At 32.4% G+C, this 20205-nt stretch overlaps 1 protein-coding gene across 2 annotated transcripts; it reads left to right on the top strand.

Moving 5' to 3' along the window:
- The first annotated feature begins 499 nt into the window (after positions 1 to 499).
- Positions 500 to 20022, top strand: LOC106657679 (ATP-dependent DNA helicase Q4). Of its 2 annotated transcripts, none has more exons than XM_014379306.2 (8): positions 500 to 708; positions 4641 to 5954; positions 7523 to 7628; positions 8728 to 9809; positions 11486 to 11806; positions 17044 to 17203; positions 18171 to 18490; positions 19666 to 20020. In XM_014379306.2, exons 1-8 carry the CDS (start codon positions 571 to 573, stop codon positions 19900 to 19902), a joined length of 3678 nt encoding a protein of 1225 aa, XP_014234792.1. In that variant the 5' UTR covers positions 500 to 570; the 3' UTR covers positions 19903 to 20020. The 2 variants fall into 2 exon arrangements, with proteins under 2 accessions (XP_014234792.1, XP_023317737.1); XM_023461969.1 differs by lacking the exon at positions 500 to 708 and adding an exon at positions 4423 to 4553 and having other exon boundaries at positions 19666 to 20022.
- Positions 20023 to 20205: the final 183 nt, after the last annotated feature.

Below are 20205 nucleotides of genomic sequence, written 5' to 3'. Positions count from 1 at the left end.
CAAGAGGGTGAAACATTTCAAGCAATAACTTGAAAAAAAACTCAAATTTTCAAAGAAATCTAAATTTTAATTTCTAGCTCTGCGACACGATTAAAAAAAAATCGAAAAGTGGTTCATTTTTTCAAGGAAATTACAGAATCGAAATATTTTTTGGAATAAAATTGGATAATAATAATATATTTATACATTTTCCTTATTCTGCAACAGCGTATCTTTTTCACAATGTTCCACTCCAAACTTGCAAATATTTTTGCATTAAAATTTTTATAGATATTTGAACATATGACGAAAATGATATAGTAAAATAGTTATTCAGTTAATTTTTTTATTAAGCGATAAAAGAAACCTATGATACAAGTTTTATTTCATATTCATTTTTTCGAAAGGACGAAAAATGAAACTCACACTATAGATTTCTGTTCCGTCACATCGATGAAAAGATGTTCCCAAAGGAATATTGAATAGTAATAATCTTATAGTGGCCCTTAGAGTGTATAGTTCGCGTTTAAAATTCAAAATGTAAATAAGTGGTCTTGAAAATTCGTTATTGTGTAATGAAATTTATGTCAAATGGATTTGACGAAGAATGATAATAATGATCATTTAAATGAGAGTGATATAACTTTTAAACAGTATGAGTTTCATAAAAGTCGACTAAAACGTTGGCAAAATGAATTTTTTAAACAGAACAAGAAAAAACCAGATAAGGTTAAAAAACTTATACAACATTTCATGTTAAATTAATACTATATTTACCTTTGAAAAAAATCTAGAAATAAATTTAAATAAACATAATTGAAACTTATGAATTCATCAATTCAGTTTGAAAGTTTTTTAATTTTTTTCATATTAATAGAAAGTTGAAAACAAATTTTAATTCAATTGGTAATTTTTTTTTAGAGCTATATTTAAAAGGTGTAGGTGATGTTCAGTAAACAACAAAAAATAAAAAAAAATATAGTCATAAGGTATCAATCAACAATATTTCATATTGTAAATAATTTTTTATGAATAATTTTTTTCTGAACCATACAATTATATGTAGTTTCATAGGCATGTAACTTTAATATTAACTAATTTTAAAAGCACATGAGTAAATATTTGTCAATGCCTACATGCAGTATACAATACAAAGTATAACATAATACAAAAGTTTGTTCAAGTTTACATCTAACATTAATTGTTATGAAATGTATCACAAATGAAAAATTATAGCTAATATATAAACAATTTTCGTTACATAAAATAGTTATTTTGCAAGAAAAAGTAATAAAACTTTTTAAATTGTGTATCATAAAATCTTTATAAAATGGCTTTCGCAAACACTAAGTTTTCATTTAAACATATTTTTTAACAACATCTTACAATCTTAATCGTCAATGGACATGACATTAACACAATAAAAATGAAGATATGGGCTTAGACATAGAGTACTAAATATTTCTTGGAAGAAAATTATTAGAATTGGAAATTTTTTAAAGTAAAATTATCCATTCTTTTTGATATTCTTAAAGCTTCATGAGAAAATCTCTAAATGACACTTATAATTTTAACAAAACTCTTTCAGTATTTTTTTCTATACACTTAGTCAAAGTTACTGATTTATTAGTAGAATTTACCAATAAATTGTAAAAAGCAAACTAAAAATTGAATTCGCTACCAATTTTCTGTAAATTTTTCTTACTATTTAAAACATAAAACTGCAGTAGACTTTAAAAAAAATATTGCACATTATACAATTACGATGAGTTATTGGTATTTAGTTAGTCAAATCAAAAGTCTTGAAAATAATTAATTCTGCATTGGCTCATCCACTGATGTTATTATTGTAAAAATGTTGATGCAGTATTATAAGGGCTGTCCATGTGTTGAGTATGTGCGACAATAATAACAATAGCACATGGTTTTGAATAGGCAGAGCCCCTACTTCACTAGATTTACGTTTTGTTGCTTGTTACCAAATTACAGCCATTAATGTGTACACTAAATGTAAAACGATTCGGTTCCTAGCAGAAAACGTAAACACAGCTTAATGGAAAACGCCTGTTTGCACAATATACGCCGATAAGCGTCAATGATAACAATTGTATTATGTATATGAGCGATTCCGTTATTTAGTTTCGGATTTTTTGACTAAAAACGGAACAATTTTTTTTTCCTTGGACGCATACTATGAACATTGGGTATTGTTCTTGAAGGTCATAGGAACGTAAAAAAAATGCGTGAACATGAAATTTAAAGATAGGTAATTTTTTTCTGGCTACTTTTGTGTTTTAGGGCCCGAAAAGTCATGTTTTCGCGTAAATACGACAATTCACTCAATTTCTAAGTGGCTGAAAAAGTATCAAAACTCATTTTAAAAAAGTGACTGATTACTTCATTCGATAGGAAATTTTCTCAGCTTTCCGATGGTGATATCAGATTGTTCGATACATTGCATATTCACCGAGAAAATCACCACCAAAGGTGCCGAGCTAAATATCTCGAAAAAATCAGTACGGAAAAAGTGCTTTTTATGGTTTATTTTTTATTTTTTCTTATGAAAATCGAATATTTCGGAAAATCTGATACTACAATCGGAAAGCATATCTTTATTTTTTTTCCGTCGAATTATGAGCGAGTTTTGATTGTAGCGAGCCGCACAACGCTGAAAACTTCGCGACCGCGATTAAACAGCTCGGGAACAGAAAACAGCGAACAAAGTAAAAGAAATTCGCTTGAATATCATTGTAATTCGACCAAAAAAATAAATGAAGATATGGTTTCGATTGGAAATTTTCTCAGATTTTTCATGGTAGTATCAGATTTTCCGAAATATTCAATTTTCGTAAGAAAAAATAAAAAATAAACCATAAAAAGCACTTTTTCCGTACTAATTTTTTCGAGATATTTAGCTCGGCATGTTTGGCGGTGATTTTCTCGGTGAATATGCAATGTATCGAAAAATCTGTTATCACCAACGGAAAGCTGAGAAAATTTCCTATCGAATGGAGTAATCAGTCACTTTTTTTGAATGGGTTTTGATACTTTTTTAGCCACTTAGAAATTGAGTGAATTGTCGTATTTTCGCGAAAACATGACTTTTCGGGCCCTAAAACATAAAAGTAGCCAGAAAAAAATTACCTATCTTTAAATTTCATGGTCACGCATTTTTTCAGCTTCCTATGACCGTCAAGAACAATACCCAATGTTCATAGTATGCGTCCAACAAAAAAAATTGTTTCCTTTTTTAGTCAAAAAATTCGACACTAAATTCCGGAATTGCTCATATAGGCTAACATAGGTGGAGCCCCTAATTCGCTTTGATTACTCATTAACCTAAAAATTTTTTATAGCACTGCGTGGCTAAAGTTCACGTTTAAGGCACGCTTTGCCGTGACTTAAGCTGCTCATTATTGCACCGCGGCGTGCCTATCGCACTCGCTACGCTCGTGCGCTAACCTCACACCGCAACGCTATTATGAGCACCTTATATCTCGCCAAAGGGGGCCTAAACTTGAATTTAGCACAGTGCTATAAAAAAACGTATGATACTTATGACTCAAGTAGCCCATTCTTAACACGGCACTAGCACCCTCGCTTCGCTCGGGTGCTAACCGTGCCGTGCAATAATGGCCTGCTTAAGTCACACGTATCATAATATACTATTATTAAATCTTTGGGTAGGATTTTTCTTCCCTTTTCCATTGAATTCTTTAGAACTGTAAAATGTTCATTTTTCACTAAGATACAAGTGTTTCTGTGAGCCATTTTCGTATAATTTACGTGTTCAATATTTTCTATATTTACGTTTTCTGGCGAGTCGTGTTTTTGTTCACCTGTCGTAATTTTCAAAGGGTACCGATTGAGCTTCAGAACATAAATGCTTACAGCCATTACCATGGGTGGGACGATTACTTAACTGTTCATGCAGAGCAATCTGTGTGTTCGATCGTCTCACTCGAGGTAGTGGCCATAAGGATTGATGTTCTGAATTACGACAAGTAACCAAAAACATAACTTGCCACATAAAGCAAAAAAAGAAAAAATTTTGCACGTAAAGTATAAAAAAAAAGCTCATGGAAACAGATGTATCTTGACAAAAAAGCAAAATTTTGGAGTTTTGAAAAATGCAATAGAAAGAAAACAAAAAATCCTATCAAAAAATTTAATAAAAAAATTTATGTTTTAACCCTTAAGTTAGCTGGCTTGTCGTGTGCTAACCCTAAAAAGTGTGAAAAAGAGCCGAAAAATTCGTATTTTTGCGTTTTTTATCCAAAAAATATTAAGAAAATGACTGGCTACTTCTATTGTGCAGCTCGGTTTTGGAAAGAAGAGAACTTTCTCTACAATTTGTTTGAAGGCTAACCTCCGTATTCGCGGGTGTTCTGTCGAGTCCTGTTTTTCATCAACCATCGTAACTTTCAGAGCGCACCGATTGAGTTACCGCGCCCCTGGTGACGTGCACTTTATCAGAACATCAGTGGTCACAAATACAATCCCGAGTGAGACGATCCGACCCAACAGTCATCCTATACAAACTCTCAAGCACGATTTACTTTTCATTTCACCTGGTCCGGTGTAACTCAATTCTACTCTGTCTCAACGTTGAAATATATTATAAAAAAAAATTATATTATGTATATTTTCATCTGTTACAGAATGATGTCAAGTTTGCGGGTGAAGATATTGAAAATTCCTTCAATGTTTATACGAGATATAAAATGTTGTTAGCACAAAATAAATATGATTCTAAAAGTGCCAATAATTCTCTATCTATCCAGCAACCATCTTCTGGTGCGATATGGAATGATTCATTAAAATTAAAACCGAAGATTCAAGAAGTTGCAAAGGCTAATTTAAAAAAAAAATCAGATTCTCCTATTTCGTTAAAGCCTCCTAAAAAAATCAATAGTTTTAGAAATTATGTAAAAAATGATATTCATACTTCTAGAACTAAATCTTCTGAGGATATCCATAATATAAAACTGCAGATTGATGATAATTCTTTTGAGATTAATTCGCCCACATTGAAAAATACTTCGCTCAAAGTAATATCCACCGAAAACACAAATACGACGCTAATTCAACGATTTAATACAACTCAACAAATCACGAATAAATGCCTGAAAGCGTCTTTTGATTCAACCATTACTTTTCATACAAACGAAAATACGTATGAAAATAATAAGGTAACAGGTAAAATGTCTTTCAAAACGTCAGATGAACTTAGTTCATTAATGGACACCGAAGATGATCTTCAACAGTGTAATAGTATAAGCAACAATAAAAGGCCTCGGCCTGGGGATGATTCATATGATAATTACGTTGAACAACCGTCAAAGAAAATTGCCTTAGAAATCACAGCAATTTCACTAGAAAATAATGATGATAAAGTTCTGAAGAATTCCTTAAAGAAGAAACCTATTTTGGGCGATGGAGAAAATTCAGCTGCTTGTACTTCGAAAATGAATGATTGGGAAAAAGTACCTGGTTTAGAATTGTCAACAAAAAAATTTAATTTATCTGAAAATTTGAATAGTAATGGTTTGTTAATTAATGGACAGCCAAATAATTCAAAGCCGAGCAATAATGCAAAAACTAATTCAGATGATTTTAATCTTACTGTACACTCAAATCATATTTCAGCGACTGATGACAATTTATGCCCTTTTATATCCAATAAAAAATATGATTCACCTTATGACCGACCCAAAGGTAAAAATGATAATTTCATTAAAGTCAATTTAAAGAAAAAAAAATATTCTGGAGGTAAAAAACCTTTTAATTATGCGACATTTAAAAATAAACAATGGAAACAGAATAGAGATAAATCAATAAAATTCGATTCATACAATTCATGTTCGAATTCAAAAAGTCTGAAGAGAACTCAAGAAAATTTTGAATTAACTGAATTAGAAAATTTACTCAATAATGACAGTAATTCAATTTACGAAGAAAATTTAATTGACCAGGTGATTATAAGTTTTAATTATTTTTTAATAATTATAATTCAATTAATTATGCAATTAAATATCCAGTAACAGGTCGAACTCTAGACTATCCCTTCATAAATAGTTTATTACTGCTCTAAGCCAGGAAAAACAGAAAAGTCCCAGAGCACGTGAAATAAGCATTAGCGTGGTGCTTTCTTTTTCTTTTATAGGCCAGTACGCTATTTTACATATCCAGTGGCCCGAAAATATTAATATCCCGTTTAGCGCAGCGGCCGGGAAATGTTACTTTCGGGCCGCTGGTATGTACAAATCTTTACTACTCTTTTTCATACTAAAAACTTGTCACAAAAGTCCTTGTTCATTCAGTCGGCTTTTTTTTTATAATTTCTCGATTTTATTGATATAAAAATAAAATAATAATATACATTAACAGGGCATTATTTCAAAAGTGAGTGATTATGAATGAATGAGCAGTACTATATTGCAAAAACGGAAAAACATACGATCTTATATTTTAAGTTCATCTTTCTGTGAGTTGTCGGGGTCAGCATTTATTGGGCTACTTGTTGACTATTGTTTTCAAACTTGCATCGCGTATTAGTACAATTTGCGTATTATAATAATTTAATATAATTTTATTATTATTTAATTGATTGGATTGTTTTACATTCGCCTCGTAGCGGAAATATATCAAAGGTCAAGAAGTACCAATCAAACGTAGATAGAATAAAGAAATACTGTTGTGAATATTTTTAATTACAAAAAGAGTAGGTAACATTTTTTATGAAAGATATTCTTTAATTATTGACATCTTAATTTATAAATAATAACTACAAAAGCACTGCATATAAGTTGAATTAAATGTTCAGTTAAGACCATCATAAGTTTTGTGTTGTCAAGTATAAGTACTGCTACTATCATGTGATTTTATTTAAAAAAATGAAGATTCTCTGTTGAAAAAAATAGTGGATTTTCATTTGGATTTTTACCTAGAAATCCATATGGAAATCAGCATCTAGTGGAGTGAATCTCCATACAGATTTTCAAATAGATTTTCAGGTCGAAAATAGTAGATTACGCAACGACTGCGGAAAGTAGGTGTTCAGTTGAGTATACTATTTTTTGATACAGCGTGCGGAAAGTTCGTTTTTCCGCTCGCTTACGAACTTTCCGCACGCTGTAGCCACGACAACGGGATCCTTTACTTTCGAAGCATCCTACTGACTTCGAAAAACGAACTTTCCACATGCAGTATCAAAAATTTATATTCCCGTACTGTTGAAAAAAATAGTAGATTTCGATATGGACTTTGGCCTGAAAATCCGTATGGAACCGACACATACATCCACATGGAATTTCAAGTGAATAATGAGCAAAAAATCGACGTAAATTTTTAGACTTGGAAATTCAAATTTTTTTATGGAATTCACTCCACTCTATATCGATTTCCTTATATATTTCAGACCACAATCTACAAGGAAATCCACTACAATTTTTAACAGGATTATAAATCATGATATACTTAAAAATTAATAAAATTTAAACTTGTTTTCATATACTCCTAATAATAAAATGTATGTTTTCAGAAATTTTCAAATAATATACTAGACGAAGAGACAGTAAAACTCACCCAAAATGATTCAGTTCAAATTAAACCCTATTTTGAACTTGAACAAAATGGAAAAATTCCTGGTAATGTAAAATTTATATATTTCATTATTAATAGGCTAATCGAAGTAATCGATTGTACAATATTCGTGTATTAATCAAGAAAATTGCTCATAAACCCTGAAAATATCCGAATAACTTGAAATCTATATGAATCTTGATTTGTTTTTGATAATTTTTTGCCACCTTTGTTCTGAGGTATTCTGATACAGTTGCTTCATCAAATGATAATCAATTTTTCACTTTCGTTCTCTCTTTTTGTCATTGCCATAAAAATGTGTAAAACGTAAATTCTACAGGAAAATGATATTTTTATAACCGAAAAATCCTCCAAAAACGCTGAAAAATTCCTACCCGGACATTTACTAATTTTAAACTTTTTTCGTTTATGGATTTTTTTGGCAAGTTCTTTTTCATGGAATGTTTTTTATCATTTTCATCATTATATATATTTAATTTTCACGATTATTTATATCTTTATTTACTATGTAAAAAATTAGCACTGCTACTTTTTAAAAGATACTGCTGTAACTTCAGAATAAAGGGTTCTCATTACAGATGGACAAATACCGACATACTGATATTATTTTGTACCAAATAGGCAACCATTAAACTTGAAATTTCGTGGGAGTGATTATGAAACTTATATAATGTGCCTATGTCATTAGATTTCAATAAACTGTTTAAGAAAAGCATTTTAAACATGTGTTTGAGAATCTGTTACTTTTTAGTTTATAAAAGGGGGATAATTGAAAATCAAGTTTGTTCAAAAGTATAGGTCATTTAATTGAAAACTAACGACATAGGCAAATTTTTATAAGTTTCATAATCATTTTCACGAAATTTCAAGTTTAATGGTTGCCTAGAAAATAAAAAAAATGGGTACAAAATTATTATGTATTTGTTATCGACTGAGTGTGTATAAAGACCCTTTAAGGGCATGAATTTTGATAAAAATAAAGTCTTTTTTTACCGAATCTCCAGTGTCTAAAGGTTTACGACATGTTTTAAAAGGGTACGACAGTATTCAAAAGTAAAGCAAAAAAATGATCATCCAACAAGAATTTCATGAGTAAATGAATTTTAAAATATTAAATTGATCATGGTGACTTTTATGTTTCAGATACTCCGAAAGAAATATTTGAATCATTACATTTGTTCGGTTATGAAAGTTTTCGTCCAGGTCAAGAAAAAGCTATTATGAACATACTTTCCGGCTCATCAACTTTGATCATTTCTCACACGGGAAGTGGAAAATCGTTCTGCTATCAGTTGCCTGCGTTCATTTATTCTAAACGATCAAAATGTTTAACCCTAGTTATATCACCACTTTTATCATTGATAGATGATCAACTAGCAAATCTTCCCAAATTCTTATCTGCAGCAAGTTATAGCTCCAACCTTAGTTCCGCAAAACGTAAAAAAGTCTTAAAGGATTTAAAAGATTGTAAAATAGATGTTTTATTTGTTTCTCCTGAAACAATTGCAGCGAATGGCTGTGCTACTTATTTTATAAAATATATTCAATCCGTAGCAACTATATCTTTTGTTTGTATAGACGAAGTTCATTGTCTTTCACAATGGTCGCATAATTTTAGGCCATCTTATTTAATTGTTTGCAATGTTTTAAAAGAAGTTCTTGGTGTCAATCGTTTTATGGGAATAACTGCTACCGCCAGCTCTTCTATAATCGCAGAATTGACAACTTTATTTGAGATAAAAGATAATAATGCTGGAGTAATATTGCATAGCTCTTTTCCAAGTAATTTAACATTAACGATTTCAAAAGATATTCAAAAAGAAGATGCATTAATCAAATTTGTGAAACACAGATTGAAAGAACAACATAACTCCATGATAGTATACTGTACTCGGAGAGAAGATTGTTTTAAAATTTCAAATGTGTTGCGAACGTCACTAAGGCAGGCCTCATTCATCGAAAATAAGTTGATATCAAATATTGCTGAACCTTACCATGCTGGACTTACCGCACAAAAAAGAAGATCTGTACAAACCGCTTTCATGAAAGGTGAAATTCCTATCATAGTTGCTACTGTGGCATTTGGAATGGGAATCAATAAGCCAGACATAAGATCAGTGATCCATTATAATATGCCATCTAGTTTAGAAAACTATGTACAAGAAGTCGGGCGGGCTGGTAGAGACGGAAAACCGGCCTTTTGTCACATGTTCTTATCTCCCGAGGTTAGAAAAATGATATTAAATATATAGTTAACTTATTGATACTGTACTAAAACTCTTTCCCGTGAAATTTATATCGTCACAAACGCGAGTAATAAATAACTGATCTTAATCTAACTTAACTTGAAACATGGAAACACAACGTGTGAATTAGACCTTAGCTTCTAAATTAACAAAACAACCTTTCCGATTTCGGATTCTAGATTAGTATTTGTCGGAATCAATTTGTAATTAAAAAGTGTACTGACATAAAACAAGTAGATACAGCCCCCGAAATTATAATTTATTTTTTCTTTGAAATACTAAGCTAACTCAATTTGTTTTTTAAATCATAATGAAAAAACTGAATTTTCTCTACAGGAAGTCTATAATTTAATTTTCGCCTTCCTAGTAAGAGCACATGTGACTGTTTTTAACTTTGCGATCCGACTGTGCGGCCACGAATGTTGTTGAGGTGGTTCGGTTCCATCCCGCAAATGTTACATGACGAATTTTGCCCGTTTGCTTTCGCCAACTCCTTCGGAAATACTACTCTGCGTGGTTAACGTGAACCTTCTCCGATACTTGCCCCCAGCCCTAACTACCTCTCTTTTTCGCGATCGCTACGTGTATTCTTCGTTTATCTCTCTCGAGCTTCCCCATCATAATACGCTCTAGATCTTCCTGGTTTCTTCGTAATTCTTTTTGATTAGCGTCGTCCATTGACCTCTAAGGTCTCTGCACGATACACTAACTCATCCTGTTACCCACTCAATACTGGGTTACCGACAAAATCTCCAGGACATAATTTCCCGGGAAAAAAACAGGCACGAAAAAACACTATCACGCATCCCAACACACTATCACGCATCCCAAACACACTATCACGCATCCCAAACACACTTATACACATACCAATCCCACTATCATGCATTCCAATACACTATCACGCATCCAAAACACACTTATACACATACCAAAAAAATGTAATAAATAGAAAAATATAAAATAAAATTCAGCTGAGATTTTGTCCCCGGAGATTATGTCATGGAGATTTAGTCGAGGAGATTGTGTCGCGGGAGATTTTGTCAGCGGAGATTTTGTCGCGCTCCCCTCAATACTACCGCCACCACTCATTCCATTGATCGGGCTCACCATTTCTACTTATCGCACCCCTGATGTGTTCCGCGTTGCATTCATTAGACTTCTATTGTCAGACGCGTCCTCCATGGTGATCCGACGGAAGTTTGATAACTGGATGATACAAATTTTTTCTCTCGAAAAATTATTATGTAAAAACGACATTTTTAATTTTTTGCAATTTTTATTATTTTTTTTAAGTAGCTGAAATTAAGGTGACCATAAATAAGTTTCCCACCTCTTGTTTAAAACTGCTTCTCCCTCTTAACGGCATGAGTTGTTTGGGCATTTCAATAAGGATGGTTAAAATTATATGAACTTTTCTTACGCCATATATACGTGAAGCACATACAAAAAATTTCCCTTGATTATTAATTAATGAGCTGATACTCCTTGTATTTCTTTCAAGAATAGTTGCAAGATAGTATCAGCTGATTGAATACCAGTGCGTTGAATCACAAAACACATTCTCTATTTGAGTTTCTAAGTGGAATTTATATTAAATCTTTTAAATTTTTTTTTGAGCGCTTCAAATGATTTTAATTTTCTAATTTTTTCAGCTTAAAATTAATGAACAAGAGATTTTGCGTCATATTTTTGCGAATGTTATCAATAAACAAAGTGTAAAATATTTAGTACAAAAAGTTTTTACTACACATACGTGTGACTGTTCGACTGAGATTTGTCGTGGACATGAAGTTATATTTTCTATTGAAGACACCATATTAACATTGGATCTATCTGAAGAAATGATTGTCACTCTCTTATGTTATATGCAGATTTATTTTCGTAAATATATAAATTTACTACCTCAAGCATTCATGTATGCCACTGTCAAAAGTAAAAGTGGATATCAAGCTATACAACTAGCACAGAAAAAAGTGAGTAGATGTTTTATACTTTATAACACATAGTCATTTATGGTTTATGCATTGAACTGATTTGGACCCAATGCCCCTTAAGGGGACCGACCTGTCTTAAAAGCTTAAATTCAAAAAATCGCTATATAAATTGAAATATTGGAAATTTTTTTTTGTGATCGTAAAATATGTTTATTAGACACCTGATTGACCAAAAAAAACTTCTATCCAAGCTCTGAAATGCCAATTACGCTTATTTTTTCATAATACTTAATATTATAATAGGATTCACTTGCCACGTGATTCTGACGTGAGCTTCCCTTATAAAAATTTCCAATAGGATCCCGCGAAATTCCTATTGGAATCCTATAGGACTCCTGTAGGAATTTCGCGAGATCCTATAGGAAATTTTTTAAGGGTTTTCATCAATATTGATCTATGGGGTCTCAAAATCTTCAGAAAAGTACCCTAATCCACTTAAGCGGAGCAGAATTTGAAAAAAAAAGTTTGTTTTTCTTCCAAGAGCTTTAATATGGCTTCTAGTGTTGATAAAATACTAATTTTCTCAAAAATTGGCACATTTTGACGTGTATGTAAAGTTGTACGCAATTTTTCAAAATTCGGCTCCGCTTAGGTGGACGAGAGTACTTTTCTGAAGATTTTGAGACCCCATAGGTCAATATTGATGAAAAACTCTTTTCAAGATCATGCAGCAAGTGATTTATTACACAATATTTCGTCTTATGAAAAAAGTGATGTAATTGGTATTTCAGAGCTTGGGTAGAAGTTGTTTTTGGTCAATCTGGTGTAGAATGAACATATTTAACTATCAAAAAAAAAAATTTCGATTATTTCGATTCATATAGCTATTTTTAGCTGAAGCTGAATTTAAGCTTTTAACACAGGTCGGTCCCCTTAAAATAAAATAAAATTGATTTTCATGCATTATTCGCAGTTATTGGTATGATTACCCAGTTGAAAAAAAATTGCGCTGATGTCCACGTGGATCATACAGGGATTCCTGGGCTTGAACCGGTGATCTGTCGGTTACAGTCCAGCTCCCTACCACTTGAGCTATTCATTGATTATACAAAAGCTATCGAAGCAGTTATATTAATGAGAAGTGTGTATGCATTTTTTTCAAGTTCTTTTAATATCATATTATATTTATAGTACCACAAAAGAAAAACTATTTGTAATTCTATAATTTGTAATTCTGGATGGGTACTAGGTTGCAGGGACGGACCGGGATAGAATTTTTCTTCGGGAGTTTTATAAGGTGCGGCCCTGGCCGTGAGCGGCCCACCGGGATTTCTCCCAAATTCCCTATGGCCAGTCCGGCCGGGTAAGCTGGGTACTTACTCTTATTAGCTAGTTCGTCTATAACGCTATCCACTTCGATTTGCTCTAAAATATCGCTCTCCACAGCCATGAGCATGAAAGTCTCCAATTTATCTTGGTTCATTTTACTCCTAAGCCTAGTTTTAATATTTTTTAAGTAATTGAAGCTTCTTTCGCATGCAACTTGAGTAAAAGATAAAGTTAACATATATCTATATGCAATACTAATATTTGGGAAACTTCCCGTTAACATATTATATTTTTTTAGTAATTTATACGCACATATGCAACAGTTCTTACATGACTCATGTTTTTTTTATTTACACTGTCCGTTAAGATTAAAACCTCTTCTTCCTCATCCTCGTCCTCCTCGCCGCATACTGTATTCATCTCATACTCTTCGAGTGAAGATGATTGTATCACATTCCAATTTTGACAGCTCTAACCTGAGGTTTTCAGCTATTGTAATAACATCAAAAGTTGAATAAAAAGGCAATAATTTTTCCGCGAGAGTTTCAAGAGCTGGAGATTTTAATCCTTTTTCTACAATTATTTCAAATTCACGCGGATCTAGTAAACATAGGTCTGCATAAAAGGTGTTATTTAAAATGTCGAAGCGCTCGCTCATTGCGCTTATTGCATTATCGATGATTACATTGAAAGTTTTAATCCGATATTTATCTTCGGGATCTTCAATAATGTGATCGTGGATTTTTTTTCCATCCATGCGTTTTTTTCTTCTAGGTCTAAGATGCGAAAAGGTAGTTTCTATGGTGGACTTTGCGTCCCGCTCTTCCAATTCTTGATTTGCCCATTTGATAAATTGATCGGCTTCTTCTTTAATTGTTTTGAATTCATCGCGTATTTTTTCAACATTTTTTACAGTCGACTTGACCATATTGAAGGCTTTTAAAATATCTAAACTATCAGTTTGTAAATATTTAGACAAGTGCGTTGTTTGATCAAATAAGGCACGTAAAACAAACGCTGTCAAAATTGACTCGTATTTTAAAAATGCTTCTCTAAAGGCCTTGGCACTTGAGCGATCATCTGGTTTCGTTTTGGAATTTGCTTCCGTAGCTTCAAATATGATCAAAAGATCCACAAGCAATGAGTTTTCCTTATGTCCACTAGTACCAAAAATTTTCACCAGTGCTGCATCTTTTGCCCACCATCTTGTTTCGCCGATCAAATTGAGTCTTCATCTATCTTTTTCAGCCAAAATCGACTCCCAAATCTCCATCCTCACATACGACTCTTTCAAAAATGCAGCAGTTTTATTCAGTAATCCGAAGAGCGAAACGCAAAAAATTGACTCACTTATTGTATCAGATATTACTAAATTTAAAATGTGAGCGTAACACCACACACGTACGGATAAAAGAATTTCTGCTGCAAGCCAAGCTTGAAATCCTTTATACTCCCCCCTCATATTCGAGGCTCCATCAGTAGAGCTTCCTATACATTTTTTAAAATCAATGTTGTTTGATACTAGTTCTTTTATCACAAGATTTTTAATGCTTTCACCAGATGAGTCTGTACATTGCACAACGCCCAACAACCTTTCAATTGGTTGATCAGTATTCAAATAACGAAGAATTATCGAGCATTGATCTTTCGACGTAATGTCTTGGGTACTATCTACTTGGATTGAGAACATTTCGGACTTATTTGTTTCTTTTGCGATAATGGCTTTTAAAAATTTGTTAATGATTGTGAGGATGTTATTAACTGTAGTTTTGGAAATCATCGTCACGAAGATCCCTCGTCCTATTTTTCCAGGTGGCTTTGATATTTTTTTTTTTTGCTAATTTCATAGCACTGATCTATGTGGCTTTTTAATGATGGAAAATATTTCGAAACTAACATCAAAATATTCAAGAAGTTATCATTATTATCTCCATTATGTAGACTCCAAGCGGCTTCGTTTTTATTCTCTCTATATGACAATTGGTTTTTTCCTACAGATTTAAAAAGTAATAAATTATGTTATTCATTAAAAACAAAACAGAATAGAAATTTGGACCACTATATTTACCAACTATCTTTAATACGTCAAAAACACTCTCGATTATTTTCTGGTTAGCTAAAACCTCCTCACGCCGCTTGTCGTTTAAATTTTTAAAAATCATAACTGATACATTCGCTTCTTTTTGCTGAAGAATGTATGCCTCGACGCAGTTCTTATGAATTAGGCTTTTCTCGTGTTCATCAACTCTTGTATAAATGCGTTTTCGATCAGTGAAGCCTCTTGTAAAACTGTTGTTTTCATTTACGTTTGCAAAAGCTAGGCAAACAAAGCAATATAATACATTATTTTTTCCATCGTAAGTAGGCCAAAGTATCTGTGACCCATCAGCGTAATTGAACATTTTTTCGATTACATTATCTGTCGTACATTTTTGAGGATGATATTAAAGGAACTTTTTAAGATCTTGCGCATTAGGTTTACTAAAATAATTGAATTCTTCAGTATCAGTTTTTTCAGAATCATCTTCTTCAATGACATCTAGATTCGACAGATTTTTATCATTGTCTTTTTCAATCGCTCGGGCAGTTTTTGGAAATTGATCTTGATTGTTTTCTATAAAATTAATTTGCGAGATTTGACTCGTAGTCAAATCAATTGCTTCATTAATCTGCACTTCACTAATGCGATGCTTTTGCTTAGTCGATGTAACTGAGTTATTTTGAGAAAAATATTCTTCTATGTTACGGTTTTTATTCGCTGCACTAAACATCATTTTCAAATTCTTCTCTCTTGTTTTCTCTGCACCACCTTTTTCTTTTTTTCTAATAACTTTTGATCTGGGAAGCATTTTCGATTAAAATTATTAGCACTAGACAAACAATGAGATGACAAACAGTGAAACGTACAGCACACTCACTTCTACACAAAAATAAACGGGTAACGGCGCGGCGCATAGCAGTGTTGACTACTTAATGTTTGCGCTATTGTATTATTTTGAAATGTTGGGTGGCAGCGCAGCACGATTCATGTATAGCCGTAGTTCGCGGTTTTCCCATTCTCCGCAGAAAGCAGCAGATCGCTTCATTCAGTCGTTAGTGCGCATCATCGATACCGCGCGCGATTTTTTTCTCTCAGTTGTTTCTTATCGATGCGACAGCAGTGCGTGCGTTCGCGAGTTGCCGCCGTTTGCCCTTTCTCTTTTCTATTTATGATTTTACCTATCGACTACTAAAGCGTCCCAAAAAATCGTTCTAGGTGGCGGTTTCGCTGACGGCCCACCGGGAAAATTCCCAAATTCCCTATAGCCAGTCCGTCCCTGCTAGGTTGGGATCCGGACTCGGCAGATAACTTTCTTCGGGTAGTCGTTATCGCAAAGTTCAGTTCTGACCTGGAGCCAAAAATAGGCTACCCGGATGATATTCTCACACGGAAAATTTAACTACCTGAAAACGATTTGGCATGATTTTCACCTGGTAATTTACTTTATGATCGATCCACGTGGAATCCCTGTACGATCCACGTGGATTACTAATGTTCGTGGATTTCCACGTGGATATCCATGCAATTATTTTCAACTGGGTATAATATATATAAACCTAGATGAAACTCAGCGTTTTATGAAAATATTAAACGATTAACATGTTTACATTTTTATCCTAATTTCGGTGACTTCATAATATAGTTCTTTAGCGTCACCTTGAATATCGATTCTATTTTTACCTCTAAACCCTTCCGTAATTAGCTACCTGGAAAATTTTTTAAGATTTTTTATGATCCAGAGACGAAACCAAAGTTGGCCGAGTGCAGAATTACTCCAGCGGCCCTTGAAAAAATTTCCTGTAGGATCCGGCGAAATATCTACAGGAGTCCTACAGGATTCTGAAATTATAAAAATTAGTAGTACTTTTTATGCATTTGCTTATTTTATTTTTATTATTTTTTCCAGTCTTCATCATTATCTGCAGCTATCAACCAAATGAAGGTTTATAAAAATTATACGGAAAATATATCTGAAATTAAGATACCTATTCTTCAAATAGCACGTTCCCTCGGGTGGACATTTCAAAAAATCATTCAAGATCTGAAAAGATTGGAATTTGAAACAGGTAAGAAGACAAAAGAAAGTTATGATAATGTCAAGTAATTTACAATGAAGATCCCGCATGAGATGCGGATCACTAAATGTCCTGAAGTTTTTTTGATGTTTATTGGCACATATTAATGAATCTGCAGAAAAGTACCTTCATCCAAAAATCTGGATCCAAAAATCAAAAGTTTGTTTCTCTTCCAAGAGCTTAAATATGGCTTCTAGTATTGATAAAATATTAATTTTCTTAAAAATTGGCACATTTTGACGTGCATATAAAGTTGTAAGCAATTTTTCAAAATTCTGCTCCGCTTAGGTGGTTGAGGGTACTTTTCTGAAGATTTTGAGACCCCATTGACCAATGTTGATGAAAAACTCTTTTCAAGATCATATGGCAAGTGATTTATAACACAATATTTCGTCTTATGAAAAAAGTGATGTAATTGGTATTTTAGAGCTTGGGTAGGAGATTTTTTTGGTCAATATGGTGTAGAATGAACATATTTTACTATCACAAAAAAAATTTCCACTATTTCGATTTATATAGCTATTTTTAGCTGAAGCTGAATTTAAGCTTTTAATACAGGTCAGTCCTCTTAACTTAAAAATGTGTAAGTAGTTTAATATAATGTACCAAGATAGTAGGAATTAGTATCAAACCAGGTTGAAATATTATTATAAAAAAGCACGTTTTTTCAATTTAGCTTCAATTAAAATTAATATTATTCTTAAAAATGATAGACAGGCCCCATTGAATTAAATTAATCGTAATGGAATTCAACATTATGTGCCAGTAGATCCCATATTAATTTCCAGAACATTTCATGACCCGTATCTGAAGTGGTCTCCTCGTTGGTATAAGTAAACACGGAATAATCAGTTCTCTTTTCACATAACTTGCCTTCTAGCATCTTTTGTTGCGACAGAGAAGTATGCAATTTTTAATTTCAAATTATTTATCCAAATATGTAATTTTCTATTTAAAGCTATCACAAAATCTGGACTACCATCTTTATCTGTTGAATTTAATACGCTTGGATTTCACATGAAAGTATATGGAAATTTATCAGAAGATGTATTAAATGAAATAGTTGCAACTTTAATGAAACAGAATATAATGCAAAAAAACCTTCGTCTTCAAAAACTTGAATCTATTTCTTCCATAAGCCAAAAATTGAGTTTTGAAACTGTAGATCAGTGCATGGCAGTATCTGAGGATGTACAGATGAAGTCAGTTGAGTTGAGAAAATCTATTCAAACTTATTTCCAAGAAAATGTTATGAAAACCGATGGAATTACAAATCACGTAAGTCATAATTAATAACTGATTCGTACATATTTTAAAAAGCAGAATATAATTATGAGTCAAAATTGATAGGTCTGTTTTTTAGAGTGTTAGACAGAAAAAGTTATTTTGTCACGCAATTCAAGTATTAGGCGTATTTGAGCATTTACAGTTTGTGGGCGTTGGTTGCGCTCAGTGTGCAGGCGATGTGAATGTGAAAAGCGTGTGTATTAGTCTGATTCGAAAAAATCGAATGTCTACAGAACTTCGATATCTTAATGTCTTTATTATCACTAAAAATGAAAATTCTGTAAATTTAAGCTCTAAATATTAAAGAAAATTCGACAATTCATTTTCAGTCCGTATAGACAGAAAAAGAGACAAAATTTAAGTTTACTTTTTTGGTGTAACTTATCCAAAATTTGGGCCTAGTAGCTCCAATAAATTCCTCGGAATATGATTAAGAGTGAGAAAAAACTTGGTTTTTCGATAACTCGAAGCCGAATTACTCAATTTTGAGCTACAAAACCGCATTCCACAAAAGCAAATGTACCTACGTAAAATTGAAGGGCTTTTTGAAATCTGAATACTGAATTAGAAAGGTGAGACTAAAACCTATCAAACAGTTCCTTGAAATTTTTTCCGCAGGTAATCATAGTGGGGTGTTTTCTTGGAAAAAGAATACACTTTTCTCGAATTAAGAAAAACCAGATTTTAAAAATTGCTTATAACACCCGAATCAAAGCATCAATCTCAATTTGCCGCTGGATTCAGAAAAATACTCTCATCGTTGTTAAATCTTTTTGACATAGGCTCAAAAATGTGTAGACAAAAAGTGGATTATCGAATCAGTTTTGAATTGAAAATCAAAATGCTCCTTAAGCGACCTCTAAAACTTAATATTTAGAGCTGAACTTTACAGGAATTTTACTTTGAGTGATATTGAAGACATTACGATAGGAAAATGAAGGTTTTAAAGAATTTTGATTTTTTCGAATTAATCTAGTGTCTATGTGTGCGTTTGAAAGTGGTACCAGATATAAAAAATCATGCCTGAATAAAGCACACCAGCGCGACTCTGCTCTTTTAAGTTTCGTTGCTATTATCCTATTAACAAAAAGGTGCTTGACTCTATAGAGAGTTTCTGCAACATTATCACCAAGCAATTTTAATTAATTTTTCTTATTTTATTGCAGACGACACTAACTGATGCAGAGAATATCAAAAAAAGTATAGAAAATTTGATTTTAAGTTATGGAGACGAACGATTTAACAGTCACAGTATTTCTCGGATTTTCCACGGAATTCAAAGTCCACGTTACCCCGCATTGCAATGGTATAAATGCAAGTACTGGAGAGCCTATATTCATGAAGATTTTGATGCCTTGAATAAATTGGCAGAAGATGTATTACGAAACTTTAAGATAAAATAGTGCCTTATAATAAAAAATAGCTGTATGAGATTAAAATTAATTTTTATTGTTTTTACCAAACAGTAATTTATACAATACAAGTGCTGTAAGTAACACTGTTTTGAAAAGATGGTTCAACTGAACTAAAAAGTGTTTTCTTTAATACAATTGTCTTGAGTTATTTCATATTGTGGTATTAACTTCATTTTTATGCTCTTTTTCCCAAGCCATTAATCGCGCTTCTCAAATGCACGAGCACAGAGAATATAAAATGTAGAATTTTAGTGACATCGAGGTTTTTCAATAATTTGGATTTTTGAACGT

The sequence above is a fragment of the Trichogramma pretiosum genome, unplaced genomic scaffold, assembly GCF_000599845.2.
Source record: "Trichogramma pretiosum strain Unisexual culture from Peru unplaced genomic scaffold, Tpre_2.0 scaffold71, whole genome shotgun sequence".
In the NCBI taxonomy this organism is placed as follows: Eukaryota; Metazoa; Arthropoda; class Insecta; order Hymenoptera; family Trichogrammatidae; genus Trichogramma; species Trichogramma pretiosum.
This window is presented reverse-complemented; position numbering and strand designations above follow the sequence as displayed.

What these genes read in the sequence shown, in the direction of transcription:
- LOC106657679 (XM_014379306.2), top strand. Translation starts at nt 571, where the DNA reads ATGGATTTGACGAAGAATGATAATAATGATCATTTAAATGAGAGTGAT. An exon ending in ACATGTTCTTATCTCCCGAG is followed by an intron (nt 9,810 to 11,485) that starts GTTAGAAAAATG and finishes TAATTTTTTCAG; the next exon opens with CTTAAAATTAATGAACAAGA. An exon ending in CCGATGGAATTACAAATCAC is followed by an intron (nt 18,491 to 19,665) that starts GTAAGTCATAAT and finishes ATTTTATTGCAG; the next exon opens with ACGACACTAACTGATGCAGA.